General features: G+C 47.1%; 1 protein-coding gene across 1 annotated transcript in view; it reads left to right on the top strand.

The window, feature by feature from the left end:
* Positions 1-24,332, top strand: part of LOC311116016 (protein kinase C epsilon type-like) — a gene marked incomplete at both ends in the record, with an annotated part of 66,841 nt that extends 42,509 nt beyond the window's left edge. Inside the window, 8 exons of the mRNA XM_084191144.1 lie at positions 14,870-15,038; positions 18,388-18,422; positions 18,735-18,829; positions 18,921-19,050; positions 22,003-22,145; positions 23,092-23,182; positions 23,420-23,637; positions 24,159-24,332. Of these exons, the coding sequence (XP_084047270.1) occupies positions 14,870-15,038; positions 18,388-18,422; positions 18,735-18,829; positions 18,921-19,050; positions 22,003-22,145; positions 23,092-23,182; positions 23,420-23,637; positions 24,159-24,332 (1,055 nt within the window). The remainder of the gene's footprint in view (positions 1-14,869; positions 15,039-18,387; positions 18,423-18,734; positions 18,830-18,920; positions 19,051-22,002; positions 22,146-23,091; positions 23,183-23,419; positions 23,638-24,158) is intronic.
* Between the last annotated feature and the right edge of the window lie 434 nt (positions 24,333-24,766).

Genomic DNA, 24,766 nt, shown 5'->3' with positions numbered 1-24,766 from the left:
CTCCCTCAACATCAGCAAGACAAAGGTGCTGATCATGGACTACAGGAAACGGATGGCCGAACACACCCCCATTCATATCGACGGGGTTGTAATAGAGCGGGTCGAGAGCTTCAAGTTCCTCGGTGTCCACATCACTAAGGAATTAACATGGTCCACACACACCAAAACAGTTGTGAAGAAGGCACAACAATGCCTCTTGCCCCTCAGGAGGCTGAAAAGATTTGGCATGGGCCTTCAGATCCTCAAAACGTTCTACAGCTGCACCATTGAGAGCATCCTGACTGGTTGCATAACCGCTTGGTATGGCAACTGCTTGGCATCCGACCGCAAGGTGCTACAGAGGGTAGTGCGTACAGCCCAGTACATCACTGAGGCCGAACTCCCTGCCATCCAGGACCTCTATTCCAGGCAGTGTCAGAGGAAGGCCCTAAAAATTGTCAAAGACTCCAGCCAACCAAGTCATAGAGTGTTCTCTCTGCTACCGCATGGCAAAAGGTACGATGCACCAAATCTGGAACCAACAGGACCCTCAACAGCTTCTATCCCCAAGCCATAAGACTGCTAAATAGTTAACCAAATAGCTACCTGACTATCTGCATTTACCCCATTTGCAATAACTCTTCTAACTCATCACATATGCTGCTGCTACTGCTTATTATCTATCCTGTTGCCTAGTCAATTTACCCCTACCAAATGTACATATCTAGCTCAACTACCTCGTGTGCCTTGTTAAAAGTTAATTTGTGGAATTTCTTTCCTTCTTAATGCGCTTGAGACAATCGGTTGTGTTGTGACAAGATAGGGGTGGTATACAGAGGATAGCCAAAGACCAAGTCCATATTATGGCAAGAACAGCTCAAATAAGAAAAAACAAACAACAGTCCATCATTACTTTAAGACATGAAGGTCAGTCAATACGGAAAATGTCAAGAACTTTGAAGGTTTCTTCAAGTGCAGTCACAAAAACCATCAAGCGCTATGATGAAACTGGCTCTCATGAGGACCGCCACAGGGAAGGGAGACCCAGAGTTACCTCTACTGCAGAGGATAAGTTCATTAGAGTTACCAGCCTAAGAAATTGCAGCCCAAATAAATGCTTCACAGAGTTCAAGTAACAGACATCTCACCATCAACTGTTCAGAGGAGACAGCGTGAATCAGGCCTTCATGGTCGAATTGCTGCAAAGAAAACACTACTAAAGGACACTAACAATAAGAAGAGACTTGCTTGGGCCAAGAAACACTAGCAATGTACATTAGACTGGTGGAAATCTGTCCTTTGGTCTGATGAGTCCAAATGAGAGGAGGTGTGATGGTGTGGGGGTGCTTTGCTGGTAACACTGTCTGTGATTTATTTAGAATTCAAGGCATATTTAACCAGCATGGCTACCACAGCATTCTGCAGCGATACACCATCCCATCTGGTTTGGCCTTAGTGGGACTATCATTTGTTTTTCAACAGGACAATGACCCAACACACATCCAGGCTGTGTAAGGTCTATTTTACCAAGAAGGAGAGTGATGGAGTGCTGCATCAGATGACCTGGCCTCCACAACCACCCTACCACAACCCTTTATTGAGATGGTTTGGGATGAGTTGGCCACAGGGTGAAGGAAAAGCAGCCAACAAGAGCTCAGCATATGTGGGAACTCCTTCAAGACCTGTTCCAGGTGAATCTGGTTGAGAGAATGCCAATATTGTACAAAGCTGTCATCAAGGCTACTTTGAAAATTCTAAAATATAAAATATATATATTGATATGTTTAACACTTTTTTGGTTACTACGTGATTCCATATGTGTTATTTCATCGTTTTGATGTCTTCACTATTATTCTACAATGTAGAAAATAGTAAAAATAAAGAAAAACCCTGGAATGAGTAGGTGTGTCCAAACTTTTGACTGGTACTGTAAGTATTCAGACCCTTTACTCAGTACTTTGTTGAAGCACCTTTGGCAGCGTTTACAGCCTAGAGTATTCTTGGGTATGACGCTACAAGCTTGGCACACCTGTATTTGGGGAGTTTCTCCCATTCTTCTCTGCAGATCCTCTCAAGCTCTGTCAGGTTGGATGGGGAACGTTGCTGTACAGCTATATTAAGGTCTCTCCAGAGATGCTCGATCGTGTTCAAGTCCGGGCTCTGGCTGGGACACTCAAGGACATTCAGAGACTTGTCCCGAAGCCACTCCTGCGTTGTCTTGGCTGTGTGCTTAGAATCGTTGTCCTGTTGGAAGGTGAACCTTCGCCCCAGTCTGAGGTCCTGAGTGCTCTGGAGCTAGTTTTCATCAAGTATCTCTCTGTACTTTGCTCCGTTCATCTTTCCCTCGTTCCTGACTAGTCTCCCAGTCCCTGCCACTGATAAACATCCACAAAGCGTGATGCTGCCACCACCATGCTTCACCGTAGGGATGTTATTGGCCAGGTGATGAGCAGTGCCTGGTTTCCTCCAGACGTAACGCTTGGCATTCAGGCCAAAGAGTTCAATCTTGGTTTCATCAGACCAGGGAATCTTGTTTCTCATGGTCTGAGAGTCTTTAGGTTCCTTTTGGCAAACTCCAAGCGAGCTGTCATGTGCCTTTTACTGAGGCGTGGCTTCCATCTGGCCACTACCATAAAGGCCTGATTGGTGGATTGCTTCAGAGATGGTTGTCCTTCCGGAAATGTCTCCCATCTCCACAGAGGAACTGTGGAGCTCTGTCAGAGTGACCATCGGGTTCTTGGTCACCTTCTTGACCAAGGCCCTTCTCCCCCGATTGCTCAGTTTGGCCGGGCGGCCAGCCCAATGAAGAGTCTTGGGGCCAGCCCAATGAAGAGTCTTGGTGGTTCCAAACTTCTTCCATTTAAGAATGTTGGAGGCCACTGTGTTCTTGGGGACCTTCAATGCTGCAGACATTTTTTGGTACCCTTCCCCAGATCTGTGCCTCGACACAATCCTGTCTCTGAGCTCTATGGACAATTCCTTCGACCTCATGGCTTGGTTTTTGCTCTGACATGCACTGTCAACTGTGGGACCTTATATAGACAGGTGTGTGCCTTTCCAAATCATGTCCAATTAATTGAATTTACCACAGGTGGACAAGTTGGATCAATGGAAACAGGATGCACCTCAGCTCAATTTCGAGTCTCAAAGCAAAGGGTCTGAATACTAATGTAAATATCAGAGTGGCGGTAACTCATAAGCATTACGTTTCATGATTAACTACTCAATGATTGTGATAACATATCAAACTCAAGTCCTTTTGTTCACTCGACCTTGAATACCTCCCAATCAAATGCCGACTGCATTACCTCCTAAGATAATTCTCTTCGGTTATAGTCATAGCTGTGTATATTCCCCCTCAAGCCGATACCACGACAGACCTTAAATAATTACACTGGACTTTATGCCAACTGTAAACCACATATCCTGAGGCCACATTTATTGTAGCTGGGGATTTTAACAAAGCAAATTTGAGGAAAAAGCTACCGAAGTTCTACCAACACATTGACTGTAGCATTCGCTCTGAGAAAACATTAGACCACTGCTACTCAGCTTTTCAAAATACCTACAAGGCCCTCCTCCGCCCTCCCGTCGGCAAATCTGATAACGACTCCATTTTGCTCCTCCCTTCCTATAGGCAGAAACTCAAACAGGAAGTACCCGTGCAAAGGAATATTGAACGCTGGTCTGACCAATCGGTATCCATACTTCAAGATTGTTTTGATCACGAGGACTGGGATATGTTCCGGGTAGCCTCTGAGTATAAGATAGACGAATACACGGATACGGTGACTGAGTTCATCAGGAAGTGTATAGGAGATGTTGTACCCACTGTGACTATTAAAACCTACCCATTCACGCACAATTGAAAGCGCGAACCACCGCATTTAACCATGGCAAGGTGAATGGGAATATGGCCGAATACAAACAGTGTAGTTATTCCCTCCGTAAGGCAATCAAACAGGCAAAACGTCAGTATAGAGGCAAAGTGGAGTCGCAATTCAAAGGCTCAGACATGAGACGTATGTGGCAGGGTCTACAGACAATCATGGCCTACAAAGGGAAAACCAGCCACATCACGGACACTGACGTCTTGCTTCCGGACAAGCTAAACACCTTCTTCGCCCGCTTTGAGGATAACACAGTGCCACCGACGTGGCCCGCTACCAAGGACTGTGGGCTCTCCTTCTCCGTGGCTGACGTGAGTAAGACATTTAAGCGTGTTAACCCTCGCAAGGCTGTCGGCCCAGACGGCATCCCTAGCCGCGTCCTCAGAGCATGCGCAGACCAGCTGGCTGGAGTGTTTACGGACATATTCAATCTCACCCTATCCCAGTCTGCTGTCCCCACTTACTTCAAGATGTCCACCATCGTTTCTGTACCCAAGAAAGCAAAGGTAACTGAACTAAATGACTATCGCCCCATAGCACTCACTTCTGTCATCATGAAGTGCTTTGAGAGGCTAGTTAAGGATCATATCACCTCTACCTTACCTGACACCCTAGACCCACTTCAATTTGCTTACCGCCCCAATAGATCCACAGACGATGCAATCACCATCACATCGCACACTGCCCTATCCCATCTGGACAAGAGGAATAACTATGTAAGAATGCTGTTCATTGACTATAGCTCAGCATTCAACACCATAGTACCCTCCAAACTCATCATTAAGCTCGGGGCCCTGGGTCTGAACCCCGCCCTGTGCAACTGGGTCCTGGACTTCCTGACGGGCCACCTCCAGGTGGTGAAGGTAGGAAACAACACCTCCACTTCACTGATCCTCAACACTGGGGCCCCACAAGGGTCCGTGCTCAGCCCCCTCCCGTACTCCCTGTTCACCCATGACTGCGTGGCCACGCACGCCTCCAACTCAATCATCAAGTTTGCAGACGACACAACAGTAGTAGGCCTGATTACCAAAAATGACGAGACAGTCTACAGGGAGGAGGTGAGGGCCCTGCGAGTGTGGTGCCAGGAAAATAATATCTCATTCAACATCAACAAAACAAAGGAGCTGGTTGTGGACTTCAGGAAACAGCAGAGGGAGCACGCCCCTATGAACATTGACAGTGGAGAAGGTGGAAAGCGTCATGTTCCTCGGCGTACACATCACTAACGATCTGAAATGGTCCACCCACACAGACAGTGTGGTGAATAAGGCGCAACAGCGCATCTTCAACCTCAGGAGGCTGAAGAAATTTGGCTTGGCACCTAAAACCCTCACAAACTTTTACAGATGCACAATTGAGAGCATCCTGTTGGGCTGTATCACCGCCTGGTACGACAACCGCAGGGCTCTCCAGAGGGTGGTTTGGTCTGCCCAATGCATCACTGGGGGCAAACTACCAGCCCTCCAGGACACCTACAGCCCTCGATGTCACAGGAAGGCCAAAAAGTTCCTCAAGGACAACAACCACCCGAGCCACTGCCTGTTCACCCCGCTATCATCCAGAAGGCGAGGTCAGTACAGGTGCATCAAAGTTGGGACCGAGAGACTGAAAAACAGCTTCTATCTCAAGGCCATCAGACTGTTAAACAGCCATCACTAGGCGGCTTCCACCCGGTTACGTAACCCTGCACCTTAGAGGCTGCTGCCCCATATACATAGACTTGAAATCACTGGGCACTTTAATAATGGAACACTAGTCACTTTAATAATGTTTACATATTTCTGCTTTACTCATCTCATATGTATATACTGTATTCTATTCTACTGTATTTTAGTCTATGCCACTCCGACATTGCTCATCCTAATATTTATATATTTCTTAATTACATTATTTTATTTTTAGATTGTGTGTATTATGTGTATTGTTGAATTGTTAGATATTACTGCACCATTGGAGTTAGAAACACAAGCATTTCACTACACCCGCAATAACATCTGCTAAACATGTGTATGTGACCAATACAATTGTATTTTATTTTATTTGAATAAGGTATTTCCGTTTTTTGTTTTTAATACATTTGCCAAAATTTCAAAAAACCTGTTTTCGCTTTGTCAGTATGGGGTATTTAATCCCAAAAACATTACGGCTGTAACGTAACAAAATGTGGAAAAAGTCAAGGGATCTGAATACTTTCCGAATGCACTGCATAACTAAGGTATCGTTACTCAATGTGTATTTATTCGTTGTGTTATTATTTTTCTATAAATTTTCTATTTTTCTCTCCGTATTGTTGGGAAGGGTATGTAAGTAATCATTTCACTGTTAGTCTACACCTGTGGTTTACGAAACATTTGACAAATATATTTGAATTTGATTTGATTTGACACTAAGACAGACAGTAAGACAGACAGGTAAACAAGGAGACAAGACCTTGCAGCTCCATGTTGTGGTCATGTATGATACAACACTGAGGGGAGAGACACTAGAAAGAGAGAGATTTTTTCAACAATGGACATGACTTCATTGCGGTGCAGCTGTTGCTCCCGGTTACAGGTAAAATTACACACAGCCTCAGTTGACCCCAGAAACCAAACTGTGTCAGTCAGTGTATTGTGTTGACGCAGGCAGACACGCAGGGACTTTACTACAGCGCAAGCAGACCTGGGGTCTTACTCAACAGTAATACGGCCAGCACTGTGCTAATCAGTGGAGGCTGCTGAGGGGAGGACGGCTCATAATAATGGCTGGAAAACCATGTGTTTGATACCATTCCACCTATTCCGCTCCAGCCATTACCATGAGCCCATCCTCCCCAATGAAGGTGCCACCAACCTCCTCTGGTGCTAATACCTTGGGGGAAATGGAGTTGTGTCTGTCTGTAGCAGTCAGAGTGAACCACTACCCCTTTAGGTTATCAGAAAATAACCATGTGGAAAGGGGGCTGTCACCTACTAGACCATGTAGCAGGGGGCTGTCACCTACTAGACCATGTAGCAGGGGGCTGTCACCTACTAGACCATGTGGCAGGGGCCTGTCACCTACTAGACCATGTGGCAGGGGGCTGTCACCTACTAGACCATGTGGCAGGGGGCTGTCACCTACTAGACCATGTGGCAGGGGGCTGTCACCTACTAGACCATGTGGCAGGGGGCTGTCACCTACTAGACCATTTTTATTTATTTTATTTTTATTTCACCTTTATTGAACCAGGTAGGCCAGTTGAGAACAAGTTCTCATTTACAACTGCGACCTGGCCAAGATAAAGCAAAGCAGTGCGATAAAAACATCAACACAGAGTTACATATGGGGTAAACAAAACATAGATTCAAAAATACAACATAATATATATATATATATATATATATATATATATATATATATATAGTGTGTGAAAATGTAGCAAGTTATGGAGGTAAGGCAATAAATAGTCCATAGTGCAAAATAATTACAATTAGTATTAACACTGGAATGATAGATGTGCAAGAGATTATGTGCAAATAGAGATACTGGGGTGCAAATGAGCAAAATAAATAACAATATGGGGATAAGGTAGTTGGTTGGGCTAATTTCAGATGGGCTGTGTACAGGTGCAGTGATCGGTAAGGTGCTCTGACAACTGATGCTTAAAGTTAGTGAGGGAGATAAGAGTCTCCAACTTCAGAGATTTTTGCAATTCGTTCCAGTCATTGGCAGCAGAGAACTGGCAGGAATGGCGGCCAAAGGAGGTGTTGGCTTTGGGGATGACCAGTGCGATATACCTGCTGGAACGCATACTACGGGTGGGTGTTGCTATGGTGACCAATGAGCTAAGATAAGGCGGGTATTTGCCTAGCAGTGATTTATAGATGGCCTGGCGCCAGTGGGTTTGGCGACGAATATGTAGTGAGGACCAGCCAACAAGAGCGTACAGGACTGTCAACTACTAGACCATGTGGCAGGGGGCTGTCACCTACTAGACCATGTGGCAGGGGGCTGTCACCTACTAGACCATGTGGCAGGGGGCTGTCACCTACTAGACCATGTGGCAGGGGCCTGTCACCTACTAGACCATGTGGCAGGGGGCTGTCACCTACTAGACCATGTAGCAGGGGGCTGTCACCTACTAGACCATGTAGCAGGGGGCTGTCACCTACTAGACCATGTGGCAGGGGCCTGTCACCTACTAGACCATGTGGCAGGGGGCTGTCACCTACTAGACCATGTGGCAGGGGGCTGTCACCTACTAGACCATGTGGCAGGGGGCTGTCACCTACTAGACCATGTGGCAGGGGGCTGTCACCTACTAGACCATGTGGCAGGGGGCTGTCATCTACCAGTAACACATTCCCTTCCTTCCTTCCTTCCTTCCTTCCTTCCTTCCTTCCTTCCTTCCTTCCTTCCTTCCTTCCTTCCTTCCTTCCTTCCTTCCTTCCTTCCTTCCTTCCTTCCTTCCCTATTTCCCTCCCCCCCATCTCCCTCCCTATCTCCCTCCCTATCTCCGTCCCTATCTATCTCCCTATCTCCCTCCCTATCTCCCTATCTCCCTCCCTCCCTCCCTCCCCTTGCACTGACAGTATAATTAGTAAAGTAGCAGAGTGTAATGTAAATCTAAGCGCTCCACAACAGGGAATACTCTCCCATAATCACTCCAGGAGAGAAAGATTTCACATTTTATGTCCTGTATAGTGTGTGTGTGTATGTGTGTGTACGTGCGTGCTTGCTTGCGTGAATACATCCATGTACAAGTATGTGCTGTGTGCGTAGGTGTGTGAGGCTGTGTGAGAGAGAAATAGAGAGAGAGAGTGGGAGTGCGAGCAGTCCTGTGCAGCCCTGCGAGTCACCTTGTCTACTACCCTGGTGAGTAGGGCTGACAGGTCTCCAGTAGGGCTGACAGGTGTCCAGTAGGGCTGACAGGTCTACAGTAGGGCTGACAGGTCTCCAGTAGGGCTGACAGGTGTCCAGTAGGGCTGACAGGTGTCCAGTATGGCTGACAGGTCTACAGTAGGGCTGACAGGTCTCCAGTAGGGCTGACAGGTCTCCAGTAGGGCTGACAGGTCTCCAGTAGGGCTGACAGGTGTCCAGTATGGCTGACAGGTCTCCAGTAGGGCTGACAGGTCTCCAGTAGGGCTGACAGGTGTCCAGTAGGGCTGACAGGTCTACAGTAGGGCTGACAGGTCTCCAGTAGGGCTGACAGGTCTACAGTAGGGCTGACAGGTCTCCAGTAGGGCTGACATGTCTCCAGTAGGGCTGACAGGTCTCCAGTAGGGCTGACAGGTCTCCAGTAGGGCTGACAGGTCTCCAGTAGGGCTGACAGGTGTCCAGTAGGGCTGACAGGTCTACAGTAGGGCTGACAGGTCTCCAGTAGGGCTGACAGGTCTCCAGTAGGGCTGACAGGTCTCCAGTAGGGCTGACAGGTCTCCAGTAGGGCTGACAGGTCTCCAGTATGGCTGACAGGTGTCCAGTAGGGCTGACAGGTCTACAGTAGGGCTGACAGGTCTTCAGTAGTGCTGACAGGTCTCCAGTAGGGCTGACAGGTCTCCAGTAGGGCTGACAGGTCTTCAGTAGGGCTGACAGGTGTCCAATAGGGCTGACAGGTCTTCAGTAGGGCTGACAGGTGTCCAATAGGGCTGACAGGTCTTCAGTAGGGCTGACAGGTCTCCAGTAGGGCTGACAGGTCTTCAGTAGGGCTGACAGGTGTCCAATAGGGCTGACAGGTCTTCAGTAGGGCTGACAGGTCTCCAGTAGGGCTGACAGGTCTTCAGTAGGGCTGACAGGTCTTCAGTAGGGCTGACATGTGTCCAATAGGGCTGACAGGTCTCCAGTAGGGCTGCTCTGTGTCACAGCCTACCCCGTCAATCCATTGATCCAGACCTCAGCAGCTTTGCTCCCATCCTAGCTACATACAACACAGACACTGAGTCTACAAAACATGCTCTTTCCATGACATAGACTGACCAGGTGAATCCAGGTGAAAGCTATGATCCCTTATTGATGTCACTTGTTAAATCCACTTCAAATCAGTGTAGATGAAGGGGAGGAGACAGGTTAAAAATATTTTTAAGCCTTGAGACATTGAGACATGGATTGTGTATGTGTGCCATTCAGAGGGTGAATGGGCAAGACAAAATATTTAAGTGCCTTTGAACGGGGTATGATAGTAGGTGCCAGATAAACCAGTTTGTGTCAAGAACTGCTGGGTTTTTCACGCTCAATAGTTTCCTGTGTGTATCAAGAATTGTCCACCACCCAAAGGACATCCAGCCTTTGGGTCAACATGGGCCAGCATCCCTGTGGAATGCTTTCAACACCTTGTAGAGTCCATGCGCCGACCAATTGAGGCTGTTCTGAGGGCAAAAGGGGGTGCAACTCAATATTAGAAAGGTGTCCCTAATGTTTGGTATACTCAGTGTACACTGGGAGAGAGCTCAATCACCAACATGTCGTATCCTGCATTCATAGTTAAGGTTGAATCAGTCACTAATTAGCTAGGTAGCATATAGGCTATCCTAACCTGACAAGACAAATGTTTGATTACAAGTGTAATCCCCTCATAACTAGTGTGCTGTGGTGTGTCTGTGTGTGCGTGCGTGTGTGCATGTGTTGTGTGTGACAAGCCTGTTAATCACCTCTCCAGCGTCTGCATAGCTTTGAGGTTGTTGAGGGGATTATCCCTGTGTATTCACCTCTGCTGCAGTAGCACCATCTAGAGGCGGTCATGTGTAAATTACATCTCTGCAGCACTGGACTGTTCCATTCCCTCCCACCTGTAGGGGGTTGTAGCACTGGACTGTTCCATTCCCTCACACTTGTAGGGGATTGGAGTAGCAGTGTAGCAGTGTGTGGAGAAGCATACTGACAGACTCTTCATTAATGTGCTATATGCTGTATCGATGCACTAAGTCTGGAACCAGTAGGACCTATAACAGCTTCTACCGGACTATCTGCATTGATCCTCTTTGCACTAACTCTTTTGACTCATCACATACGCTGCTGCTACTGTTTATTATCTAGCCTGTTGCCTAGTCACTTTATCTCTACCCGTATGTACATATCTAGCTCAATTACCTCGTACCCCTGTTTATATAGCCAAGTTATTACCTCGTACCCCTGCACATCAACTCTGTACTGGTACCCTGTTTATACAGCCAAGTTATTACCTTGTACCCCTGCACATCGACTCTGTACTGGTACTCTGTTTATATAGCCAAGTTATTACCTCGTACCCCTGCACATCAACTCTGTACTGGTACCCTGTTTATACAGTTGAAGTCGGAAGTTTACATACACCTTAGCCAAATACATTTAAACTCAGTTTTTCACAATTCCTGACATTTAATCCTAGTAATAATTTCCTGTTTTAGGTCAGTTAGGATCACCACTTTATTTTAAGAATGTGAAATGTCAGAATAATAGTAGAGAGAATGATTTATTTTCTGCTTTTATTTCTTTCATCACATTCCCAGTGGGTCAGAAGTTTACATACACTCAATTAGTATTTGGTAGCGTTGCCTTTAAATTATTTAACTTGGGTCAAACGTTTCAGGTAGCCTTCCACAAGCTTCCCACAATAAGTTGGGTGAATTTTGGCCCATTCCTCCTGACAGAGCTGGTGTAACTGAGTCAGGTTTGTAGGCCTCCTTGCTCGCACACGCTTTTTCAGTTCTGTCCACACATTTTCTATAAGATTGAGGTCAGGGCTTTGTGGCCACTCCAATACCTTGACTTTGTTGTCCTTAAGCCATTTTGCCACAACTTTGGAAGTATGCTTGGGGTCATTGTCCATTTGGAAGACCCATTTGAGACCAAGCTTTAACTTCCTGACTGATGTCTTGAGATGTTGCTTCAATATATCCACATAACTTTCCTTCCTCATGATGCCATCTATTTTGTGAAGTGCACCAGTCCCTCCTGCAGCAAAGCACCCCCACAGCATGATGTTGCCACCCCCGTGATTCACGGTTGGGATGGTGTTCTTCGGCTTGCAAGATCCCCTTTTTCCTCCAAACACGAGGAAAAAGGGGATCTTGGTCATTATGGCCAAACGATGGTCATTATGGCCAAACAGTTCTATTTTTGTTTAATCAGACCAGAGGACATTTCTCCAAAAAGTACGATCGTTGTCCCCATGTGCAGTTGCAAACCGTAGTCTGGCTTTTTTATGGCGGTTTTGGAGCAGTGGCTTCTTCCTTGCTGAGCGGCCTTTCAGGTTATGTCGATATAGGACTCGTTTTACTTTGGATATAGATACTTTTGTACCTGTTTCCTCCAGCATCTTTCACAAGGTCCTTTGCTGTTGTTCTGGGATTGATTTGCACTTTTCGCACCAAAGTACGTTTATATCTAGGAGACAGAACGCGTCTCCTTCCTGAGTGGTATGACAGCTGCGTGGTCCCATGGTGTTTATACTATTGTTTGTACAGATGAATGTTGTACCATCAGGCATTTGGAAATTGCTCCCAAGGATGAACCAGACTTGTGGAGGTCTACTATTTTTTTCTGAGGTCTTGGCTGATTTCTTTAGTTTTTCCCATGATGTCAAGCAAAGAGGCACTGAGTTTGAAGGTAGGCCTTGAAATACATCCACAGGTAGACCTCCAATTGACTCAAATGATGTCAATTAGCCTATCAGAAGCTTCTAAAGCCATGCCATCATTTTCTGGAATTTTCCAAGCTGTTTAAAGGCACTGTCAACTTCTGAACCACTGGAATTGTGATACAGTGAATTATCAGTGAAATAATCTGTCTGTAAACAATTGTTGGAAAAATTACTTGTGTCATGCACAAAGTAGATGTCTGTCACGATCGTCGGGTACGGAGGACCAAGGCGCAGCGTGGAAGGTGAACATATTTTATTAATTTGAATGATAACACGAACAAAACAACAAACGATAACGTGACGTCCAAAGGTGCAAACCACAAACCTATACAGGAACAAGATCCCACAACCACTGTGGGAAAACAGCCTGTCTAAATATGGTTCCTAATCAGAGACAACCAGCAACAGCTGACACTCGTTGCCTCTGATTGAGAACCACTCTGGCCAACATAGAAATACAACAACTAGAATACACAAAGGAAACTCACACCCTGGCTCAACATACAAGTGTCCCCAGAGCCAGGGCGTGACAGTACCCCCCCCTAAAGGCGCGGACTCCGACCGCGCCAACCAAATACCACAGGGGAGGGACCGGGTGGGCACTCCGCCTTGGCGGCGGATCCGGCTCCGGGCATGATCCCCACTCCCTCTCTAACCCCCCAAAGTACCCCTGGTCCGGTCTGGCCCTGCTGACCGGAGCTGGACTGCACACTGGTGGAGCGGATTGCTCTAGCTCCGGCGTGAAGCAGCTGACCCGTGCCGAACCAGGCACCGGTGGAACAGGCACGGGCTGTGCCGGACTGACGACGCACACCACTGGCTTGGTGTGGGGAGCAGGAACGGGCCGAGCCGGGCTGACGAAACGCACCCCTGACTTGGTGCGGGGAGCAGGAGCGGGCCGGACCGGGCTGACGAAGCGCACCACTTACTTGGTGCGGGGAGCAGGAACGGGCCGAGCCGGGCTGACGAAGCGCACCACTGACTTGGTGCGGGGAGCAGGCGCGGGCCGAGCCGGGCTGACGAAACGCACCACTGACTTGGGGCGGGGAGCAGGAGCGGGCCGGACCGAGCTGACGACGCGCACCATTGGCTTGGTGCGGGGAGCAGGAACAGGCCGGGCCGGGCTGGCGACGCGCACCATTGGCTTGGTGCGGGGAGCAGGAACAGGCCGGGCCGGGCTGGCGACGCGCACCATTGGCTTGGTGCGGGGAGCAGGAACAGGCCGGACCGGGCTGGCGACGCGCACCATTGGCTTGGTGCGGGGAGCAGGAACAGGCCGGGCCGGACTGACGACGCGCACCATTGGCTTGGTGCGGGGAGCAGGGACGGGCCGAACCGGGCTGGCGACGCACACCACAGGCTCGGTGCGAGGGACAGGAACAGGCCGGACCGTACTGGGCACACACACCACTGGCCCTACGCGGGGATCAGGAATGGGCCGGACCGGACTGGTAACACACCCCAGTACCTCTCGCCGTGCCTCTACACTTTCCTCCCCTTTGGTGACCAGTGGCCCCCGTAAGCTGGCGGCCTCCTCTACTAACCGCTCCATCGTAGGCCTCCTGCTGCCCCGTCGTCCACGGCGTGAGCCCCCCCCCTAAACAATTTCTGGGTGTCTCTCCTCCTCGTGGACCAGGCCTCCATAGTTCTCGCCCAACTCTCGCTCTTCTGCTTCCAACTCCAGCCTCTCTCCTCCTCACACGGCTTGAACCAGTCGAGGTGGCACAGGAGATCCGCTAGAGATTCCCCTGGCGATGGCTCCTGGACACGCTGCTTGGTCCAGTTTTGGTGGGATTTTCTGTCACGATCGTCGGGTACAGAGGACCAAGGCGCAGCGTGGAAGGTGAACATATTTTATTAATTTGAATGATAACACGACCAAAACAACAAACGATAACGTGACGTCCAAAGGTGCAAACCACAAACCTATACAGGAACAAGATCCCACAACCACTGTGGGAAAACAGCCTGTCTAAATATGGTTCCCAATCAGAGACAACCAGCAACAGCTGACACTCGTTGCCTCTGATTGAGAACCACTCTGGCCAACATAGAAATACAACAACTAGAATACACAAAGGAAACTCACACCCTGGCTCAACATACAAGTGTCCCCAGAGCCAGGGCGTGACAATGTCCTAACCGACTTGCCAAAACTATACTTTGTTAACAAGAAATTTGTGGAGTGGTTGAAAAACAAGTTTTAATGACTCCAACCTAAGTGGATGTAAACTTCTGACTTCAACTGTAAAGCCAAGTTATCGTCGTTATGATTTGTTCTAAATTTTTCTCTCTGCATTCTTGGGAAGGGCCTGTAAGTAAACATTTCTCTGTTAGTCTACACCTGATGTACGAAGCATGTGATAAATAAAGTTTGATTAGATTTGATATGGAAGTAAATACTAATACTGTGTTTTTCCAGCTCTAGGCTCCAGTGAGAATGCTGAGGAGCGTGTGTTCCGGGAGCGCATGCGGCCAAGGAAGAGGCAGGGTGCCGTACGAAGGAGGGTCCATCAGGTCAACGGGCACAAGTTCATGGCCACCTACCTGCGGCAGCCTACCTACTGCTCCCATTGCAGAGACTTTATATGGTGAGAGACACAGACACACACAGACACACAGACACACACACACACACACACACACACACACCTATGTCAGCCTGTAGAGACTTTATATGGTGAGAGATACACACACACCTACGTCAGCCCTTATATGCTTGGTCATGGGCTGTCTGCGCTCTTGTCTGTCATTGTTTCCATGGTGACATTGGGAAAAGCCCCTAGGCTAACCGTTACAGTGTGACAGTGGAAGCTTTATCCTGGAGAGTCCAGCCGGTTCTCTGCTCCCTGTTTGCACCAAGCTACATGCAACAAGCACACATCTGTAGTACACATGGCACGGGCAGCAAGCTGACAAGTACTGTTTTCTAGGGCTTATGACCTAACAGATCACTGCAGAGCAATGATGTCGCTCTTTCTGCTGGTGACTCTCAGATCCACCTCTATGCAGACGACACCATTTTGTATACATCTGGCCCTTCATTGGACACTGTGTTAACAAACCTCCAAACGAGCTTCAATGCCATACAACACTCCTTCTGTAGCCTCCAATTGCTCTTAAACGCTAGTAAAACCAAATGCATGCTCTTTAATCGAACGCTGCTTGCACCCGCCCGCCTGACTAGAATCACTACTCTCGGCGGGTCTGACTTAGAATATGTGAACAACTACAAATACCTAGGTGTCTGGTTAGACCGTAAACTCTCCTTCCAGACTCACATTAAGCATCTCCAATCCAAAGTTAAATCTAGAATCAGCTTCTTATTACGCAACAAAGCCTCCTTCACTCATGCTGTAAAACATGCCTTCGTAAAACTGACTATCCTACCGATCCTTGACTTCACGATGTCATTTACAAAATAGCCTCCAACACTCTACTCAGCAAATTGGATGTAGTCTATCACAGTGCCAACCGTTTTATCACCAAAGCCCCATATACTACCCACCATTGTGACCTGTACGCTCTCGTTGGCTGGCCCTCACTACATATTCGTCGCCAAACCCAATGGCTCCAGGTCATCTATCAATCACTGCTAGGCAAATCCCCGCCTTATCTTAGCTCATTGATCACCATAGCAACACCCACCCGTAGTCTGCGCTCCAGCAGGTATATGTCACTGGTCATCCCCAAAGCCAACACCTCCTTTGGCCGCCATTCCATCCAGTTTACATTTACATTTACATCCTTTAGCAGACGCTCTTATCCAGAGCGACTTCAGTTCTCTGCTGCCAATGACTGGAACGAACAGCAAAAATCTCTGAAGCTGGAGACTCTTATCTCCCTCACTAACTTTAAGCATCAGTTGTCAGAGCAGCTTACCGATCACTGCACCTGTACACAGCCTATCTGTAATTAGCCCACCCAACTACCTCATCCCCATATTGTTATTTATTTTGCTCATTTGCACCCCAGTATCTCTATTTGCACATCATATTTTGCACATCTATCACTCCAGTGTTAATACTACATTGTAATTATTTTGCACTATGGCCCATTTATTGCCTTACCTCCATAACTTACTACATTTGCACACACTGTATATATATTTTCTATTTTTCTATTGTGTTATTGACTGTACATTTTTGTTTATTCCATATGTAACTCTGTGTTGTTGTTGTTTTTATCGCACTGCTTTGCTTTATCTTGGCCAGGTCGCAGTTGTAATTGAGAACTTGTTCTCAACTGGCTTACCTGGTTAAATAAAGGTGAAATAAAAAATATAAATAAACCCAGGAGTCAGAGAGTCTTAAGGCTGTGAGAAGAGTCTGATCTCGGCCCGTATCCACCAAGCATCTCAGAGTTGGGGTGGTGATCTAGGATCAGGTCCCAGCCTGTCCGTATACTCTTATTCATTATGATCTAAAAGGCAAAAGTGAACCTAGATCAACACTCCTACTCTAAGATGCTTTGTGGATACGGGCCCAGATCTGAACTGAGCAGAACTGGGAACTGCCTGTCTACATGTTGCTGTTACAGTACACAGTATCTCCTGATATGAGTCTTGATGGTAGTACACAATAGTCTGTCTCCCACTGACAACCACTTCTAATAGTGAACCCTTTTCTCTCTAGTGAACCAACTCAGTGTCTGCCCTGAGATTGGCCTTGGTATCCTGTAGCATTGTCAGATTGTCCCTAACTGACTGCGGTATACTGTAGAATTGTCAGATAGTCCCTAACTGACTGCAGTATAATGTAGCATTGTCAGATAGTCCCTAACTGACTGCGGTATACTGTAGCATTGTCAGATAGTCCCTAACTGACTGTGGTATACTGTAGCATTGTCAGATAGTGCCTAACTGACTGAGGTATACTGTAGCATTGTCAGATAGTCCCTAACTGACTGTGGTATACTGTAGAATTGTCAGATAGTCCCTAACTGACTGCAGTATAATGTAGCATTGTCAGATAGTCCCTAACTGACTGCGGTATACTGTAGCATTGTCAGATAGTCCCTAACTGACTGTGGTATACTGTAGCATTGTCAGATAGTGCCTAACTGACTGCGGTATACTGTAGCATTGTCAGATAGTCCCTAACTGACTGTGGTATACTGTAGCATTGTCAGATAGTGCCTAACTGACTGCGGTATACTGTAGCATTGTCAGATAGTCCCTAACTGACTGTGGTATACTGTAGCATTGTCAGATAGTCCCTAACTGACTGCGGTATACTGTAGCATTGTCAGATAGTCCCTAACTGACTGCTGTATACTGTAGCATTGTCAGATAGTCCCTAACTGACTGCGGTATACTGTAGCATTGTCACAAAGTCCCTAACTGACTGCGGTATACTGTATCATTGTCAGATAGTCCCTAACTGACTGTGGTATACTGTAGCATTGTCAGAAAGTCCCTAACTGACTGTGATATACTGTAGTATTGTCAGATAGTCCCTAACTGACTGCTGTATACTTTAGCATTGTCAGACGCTCCCTAAGTGTAACAGAGCGATACTGATGTGACCTGTCTCCCTGACAGATATGATAAAGAGTGTTAGCACACAGTTGTGGCTATTTTAGGCCCAGCCGTTCCATCCCCCCCCCCCCCCTCACATTGCCACAGTGACAGCTCTTCTAGAGGTGGCACAGCTCACTGCTATGGCTCAGGAACCTCTTAAACTTCCTGCTGTTCAATGGTTCAATTTCCATTAATTACAGTAAAGCAGTGGCAGATAGTTGAAATTGCAGATTGTGCCTTTTAATCAAAAACATATAAATGCTAGAGTGTGACAAAGCTTAGAGGGCCCAAACATATTCACTTCATTCTAAGAAACACCTTAGAATTCCACTGACGTAACATAATACTGTTCCACTCTGAATCTGACTGTATGTTGCATTGAGAGAAATTACAGTGAGACTATTTCTCTCTCTCAACAGGGGTGTGATTGGGAAACAGGGCTACCAGTGTCAAGGTAACCATCATATCGATTTCTGTGTTATACCTATCTGCACACCAATGTGTATTCCCATCGCTCTATATGTAATAGGGCCTTTAGGGAGAAGTCAACTATAGCGATGACATGAAAGTGTAGCTCAGTTGGTAGAGCATGGCGCTTGCAACGCCAGGGTTGTGGGTTCGATTCCCACGGGGGGCCAGTATGAATTTTGTTTTTATTATGCACTCACTGACTGTAACTCGCTCTGGATAAGAGTGTCTGCTAAATGACAAAAAGAAATGACAAAAAATTAAAAGTGAAATGACTGAGTTGTCTGGTGTCTCCTAGTGTGCACCTGTGTAGTCCATAAGCGCTGCCATGAGCTCATCATCACAAAGTGTGCTGGAATGAAGAAAGACAAAGAGGACACCACACCAGAGGAGGTAGGCATCACTCCAGATATGAGTTATTATGAGGTGAATCAATCTAGGGGTGTGACTGTGTGATCGTCAGTGCTCTTTGTCTCCCCTGCAGGTTGGATCCCAGAGGTTCAGCGTTAATATGCCTCATAAGTTTGGTATTCACAACTTCAAAGTCCTAACCTTCTGTGACCACTGTGGATCGCTACTGTGGGGCCTGCTCAGACAAGGGCTGCAATGCAAAGGTACGCCAGCACACACACGCACAAACATACACTGAGATATACAAACAAATGCACCACTACACACAGACAAGCACATAAATAGTACATTCTCACAACATTTTGTACTTATAGCATGGTCTCTCTCTCTGTCTGTAACCATGGTCTCTCTCTTAGTCTGTAAGGTGAATGAACATGTGATGTAACCATGGTCTCTCTCTCAGTCTGTAAGGTGAATGAACATGTGATGTAACCATGGTCTCTCTCTCAGTCTGTAAGGTGAATGAACGTGATGTAACCATGGTCTCTCTCTCAGTCTGTAAGGTGAATGAACATGTGATGTAACCATGGTCTCTCTCTCAGTCTGTAAGGTGAATGAACGTGATGTAACCATGGTCTCTCTCTGTCTGTAAGGTGAATGAACATGTGATGTAACCATGGTGTCTGTAAGGTGAATGAACATGTGATGTAACCATGGTCTCTCTCTGTCTGTAAGGTGAATGAACATGTGATGTAACCATGGTGTCTCTCTGTCTGTAAGGTGAATGAACATGTAATGTAACCATGGTCTCTCTCTGTCTGTAAGGTGAATGAACATGTGATGTAACCATGGTCTCTCTCTGTCTGTAAGGTGAATGAACATGTGATGTAACCATGGTGTCTGTAAGGTGAATGAACATGTGATGTAACCATGGTCTCTCTCTCAGTCTGTAAGGTGAATGAACATGTGATGTAACCATGGTGTCTGTAAGGTGAATGAACATGTGATGTAACCATGGTCTCTCTCAGTCTGTAAGGTGAATGAACGTGATGTAACCATGGTCTCTCTCTGTCTGTAAGGTGAATGAACGTAATGTAACCATGGTCTGTCTCTCAGTCTGTAAGGTGAATGAACATGTGATGTAACCATGGTCTCTCTCTCAGTCTGTAAGGTGAATGAACGTGATGTAACCATGGTCTCTCTCTCAGTCTGTAAGGTGAATGAACATGTGATGTAACCATGGTCTCTCTCTCAGTCTGTAAGGTGAATGAACATGTGATGTAACCATGGTCTCTCTCTCAGTCTGTAAGGTGAATGAACGTGATGTAACCATGGTCTCTCTCTCAGTCTGTAAGGTGAATGAACGTGATGTAACCATGGTCTCTCTCTCAGTCTGTAAGGTGAATGAACATGTGATGTAACCATGGTCTCTCTCTCAGTCTGTAAGGTGAATGAACATGTGATGTAACCATGGTCTCTCTCTCAGTCTGTAAGGTGAATGAACATGTGATGTAACCATGGTCTCTCTCTCAGTCTGTAAGGTGAATGAACGTGATGTAACCATGGTCTCTCTCTGTCTGTAAGGTGAATGAACATGTGATGTAACCATGGTCTCTCTCTCAGTCTGTAAGGTGAATGAACGTGATGTAACCATGGTCTCTCTCTCAGTCTGTAAGGTGAATGAACGTGATGTAACCATGGTCTCTCTCTCAGTCTGTAAGGTGAATGAACGTGATGTAACCATGGTCTCTCTCTCTGTCTGTAAGGTGAATGAACATGTGATGTAACCATGGTGTCTGTAAGGTGAATGAACATGTGATGTAACCATGGTCTCTCTCTGTCTGTAAGGTGAATGAACATGTGATGTAACCATGGTGTCTGTAAGGTGAATGAACATGTGATGTAACCATGGTCTCTCTCAGTCTGTAAGGTGAATGAACGTGATGTAACCATGGTCTCTCTCTGTCTGTAAGGTGAATGAACGTAATGTAACCATGGTCTGTCTCTCAGTCTGTAAGGTGAATGAACATGTGATGTAACCATGGTCTCTCTCTCAGTCTGTAAGGTGAATGAACGTGATGTAACCATGGTCTCTCTCTCAGTCTGTAAGGTGAATGAACATGTGATGTAACCATGGTCTCTCTCTCAGTCTGTAAGGTGAATGAACATGTGATGTAACCATGGTCTCTCTCTCAGTCTGTAAGGTGAATGAACGTGATGTAACCATGGTCTCTCTCTCAGTCTGTAAGGTGAATGAACATGTGATGTAACCATGGTCTCTCTCTCAGTCTGTAAGGTGAAAGAACGTGATGTAACCATGGTCTCTCTCTGTCTGTAAGGTGAATGAACATGTGATGTAACCATGGTGTCTGTAAGGTGAATGAACATGTGATGTAACCATGGTCTCTCTCTGTCTGTAAGGTGAATGAACATGTGATGTAACCATGGTGTCTCTCTGTCTGTAAGGTGAATGAACATGTAATGTAACCATGGTCTCTCTCTGTCTGTAAGGTGAATGAACATGTGATGTAACCATGGTGTCTGTAAGGTGAATGAACATGTGATGTAACCATGGCCTCTCTCTGTCTGTAAGGTGAATGAACATGTGATGTAACCATGGTGTCTGTAAGGTGAATGAACATGTGATGTAACCATGGTCTCTCTCAGTCTGTAAGGTGAATGAACGTGATGTAACCATGGTCTCTCTCTGTCTGTAAGGTGAATGAACGTAATGTAACCATGGTCTGTCTCTCAGTCTGTAAGGTGAATGAACATGTGATGTAACCATGGTCTCTCTCTCAGTCTGTAAGGTGAATGAACGTGATGTAACCTTGGTCTCTCTCTCAGTCTGTAAGGTGAATGAACATGTGATGTAACCATGGTCTCTCTCTCAGTCTGTAAGGTGAATGAACATGTGATGTAACCATGGTCTCTCTCTCAGTCTGTAAGGTGAATGAACGTGATGTAACCATGGTCTCTCTCTCAGTCTGTAAGGTGAATGAACGTGATGTAACCATGGTCTCTCTCTCAGTCTGTAAGGTGAATGAACATGTGATGTAACCATGGTCTCTCTCTCAGTCTGTAAGGTGAATGAACGTGATGTAACCATGGTCTCTCTCTCAGTCTGTAAGGTGAATGAACGTGATGTAACCATGGTCTCTCTCTCAGTCTGTAAGGTGAATGAACATGTGATGTAACCATGGTCTCTCTCTCAGTATGTAAGGTGAATGTACACAGACGCTGTGAAAGTAACGTGGCTCCTAACTGTGGGGTGGACGCGAGGGGCATCGCCAAGGTTCTGTCTGACCTGGGGGTCACACCAGACAAGATCTCCAGCAGCGCCCAGAGGAGGAAAAAGGTTAGAGGGCACCACCATGGACAGGGGGCACTGCCAGGGTCAGAGGGCACTGCCAGGGTCAGGGGGCACTGCCAGGGTCAGGGGGCACTGCCAGGGTCAGAGGGCACTGCCAGGGTCAGAGGGCACTGCCAGGGTCAGGGGGCACTGCCAGGGTCAGAGGGCACTGCCAGGGTCAGAGGGCACTGCCAAGGTCAGAGGGCACTGCCAGGTTCAGAGGGCACTGCCAGGGTCAGGGGGCACTGCCAGGGTCAGGGGGCACTGCCAGGGTCAGAGGGCACTGCCAAGGTCAGAGGGCACTGCCAGGTTCAGAGGGCACTGCCAGGGTCAGGGGGCACTGCCAGGGTCAGGGGGCACTGCCAGGATCAAGGGGCACTGCCAGGGTCAGAGGGCAGGGGCGAGGGGATAACGTTAGGGGGCAGGGGGTATGGGCAGGGGGCAACAATTGATGAGAATTCAGATTGAGTAAATGTGAACAGTATGTCCTCAATGAGAAAATGTATTTAGCAGCAGTCACAATACATACAGACTAAATCACATATTTAAAAACAACATCAGAAAAGCAAAGGATATTTACATGCAAGTAAGCAAGATAGGATTATACTGAATATAATACTGCCCTCTGCCCATACCCCCTGCCCCCTACCCCTGTTCGTACCCCTTGCCCCTGCCCATAATGCTGGATAGAATTATGCTGGATAAAATTATACTGGATAGAATTATACTGGATAGAATTATACTGTGTAGAATTATGCTGGATAGAACTATACTGTACATGTTAAAGTGCAACTGCTAAAGTGCAATTAGTCCAACATCTAGCTGTGATAGAACAGGGGTGTCAAACTCAGGGGGCTGGATGTTTGACACCCCTGTGTTAGAGATGTGTTAGAGAATGAGAAGGATTGGAGGAGGATGATGATGATGATGATGATGATGTTGCTCTCCATAGATAACCCAAGAACCCCAGCAGCCGTTACCATGTAGCCCCCAGACAGAGGAGGACCGATCCAAAACAGCCCCCACCTCCCCATGTGACCAAGGTATCACACACACACACATTTAGATCAACGGACATGCTGACCACTTATTTAAGACTTCACACACAGAGGTGGAAATGGGGGGGAACCGGGTTCAGGGAGTAAAATCATTTTGACATTAAATTCATGAATTTTGCATTTGAGGTTTCCGGGGAGTGATTTTATTTCAATTTCCACCCCTGCCCATACACAGAGGAACACGCTCTTATGACTCCTTTACCTCTCTGGTTTCTCTCCCAGACCTGAAAGAGTTGGAGAACATACGCAAGGCGCTGTCGTTTGACCAACGTGGACAGGAACACAAGTCAGCCTCGTCCTCCTCTTCAAGCATGGTGGTGGTGGGCTCAGAGGGGGGCGAGGCTCGGGAGAACGGAGAGCATAAGACTGTCCAGACCAAGAGGATGACCCTGCAGGACTTCCTCTTCATCAAGGTCCTGGGAAAAGGCAGCTTCGGAAAGGTACTGTCTGAGTCTCTGACTGCCTGTCTGTCTTTCTTTCTTTCTACCTCCCTCATTGGTTAATAATCATCCCCTCCCATTGATGTTAAGAGCTGTTTGCTCTTACATTTTAGTCATTTAGCAGACACTCTTATCCAGAGCGACTTACAGTTAGTGAGTGCATACATTTTTCATACTGGCCCCCCGTGGGAATCGAACCCACAACCCTGGCATTGCAAGCACCATGCTCTACCAACTGAGCTACAGGAGGCCAGTCGTCGGACCAGTCGTTGTAAAGAGTACTTTGTGATTGGTAGGTTTCTTGGTTAGTTAGTTAGTTAGAAATGGTTCAGTATTTCCTCCTGAATCATTTCATTTGTCTGTCTGTCTGTCTGTCTTACTCTCTGTCTATCTGTCTACCTCTCAATTTAATCAAGTGCAGATAATGAGTCAGTGGCTTGAGTGTTGTTGCAGTAGCAGTGTGTGTCTGTATGTGCGTGCATTTGTGTGTGTATGTTAACCTCTGTGGTTCTTCCCTATAGGTGATGCTGGCTGAGTTGAAAGGAACAGATGAGGTGTATGCTGTGAAGGTGTTGAAGAAAGACGTGATCCTACAGGATGATGACGTGGACTGTACCCTGACAGAGAAACGCATCCTGGCCCTGGCAAGGAAACACCCTTACCTGACCCAGCTCTTCTGCTGCTTCCAGACCAAGGTAGGAAACCTCTCTACCTGACCCAGCTCTTCTGCTGCTTCCAGACCAAGGTAGGAAACATCCCTACCTGACCCAGCTCTTCTGCTACTTCAAGAACAAGGTAGGAAACAGCCCTACCTGACCCAGCTTTTCTGCTGCTTCCAGACCAGGGTAGGAAACACCCCTACCTGACCTAGCTCTTCTGCTGCTTCCAGACCAAGGTAGGAAACACCCCTACTTGACCCAGCTCTTCTGCTGCTTCCAGACCAAGGTAGGAAACACCCCTACCTGACCTAGCTCTTCTGCTGCTTCCAGACCAAGGTAGTAAACACCCCTACTTGACCCAGCTCTTCTGCTGCTTCCAGACCAAGGTAGGAAACAGCCCTACCTGAACCAGCTCTTCTGCTGCTTCCAGACCAGGGTAGGAAACACCCCTACCTGACCCAGCTCTTCTG

Source organism: Coregonus lavaretus, assembly GCF_964263955.1.
Source record: "Coregonus lavaretus genome assembly, contig: HAP1_SCAFFOLD_2433, whole genome shotgun sequence".
In the NCBI taxonomy this organism is placed as follows: Eukaryota; Metazoa; Chordata; class Actinopteri; order Salmoniformes; family Salmonidae; genus Coregonus; species Coregonus lavaretus.
Note: the sequence above shows the minus strand (reverse complement) of the source record. Positions and strands in the feature narration are given on the sequence as shown.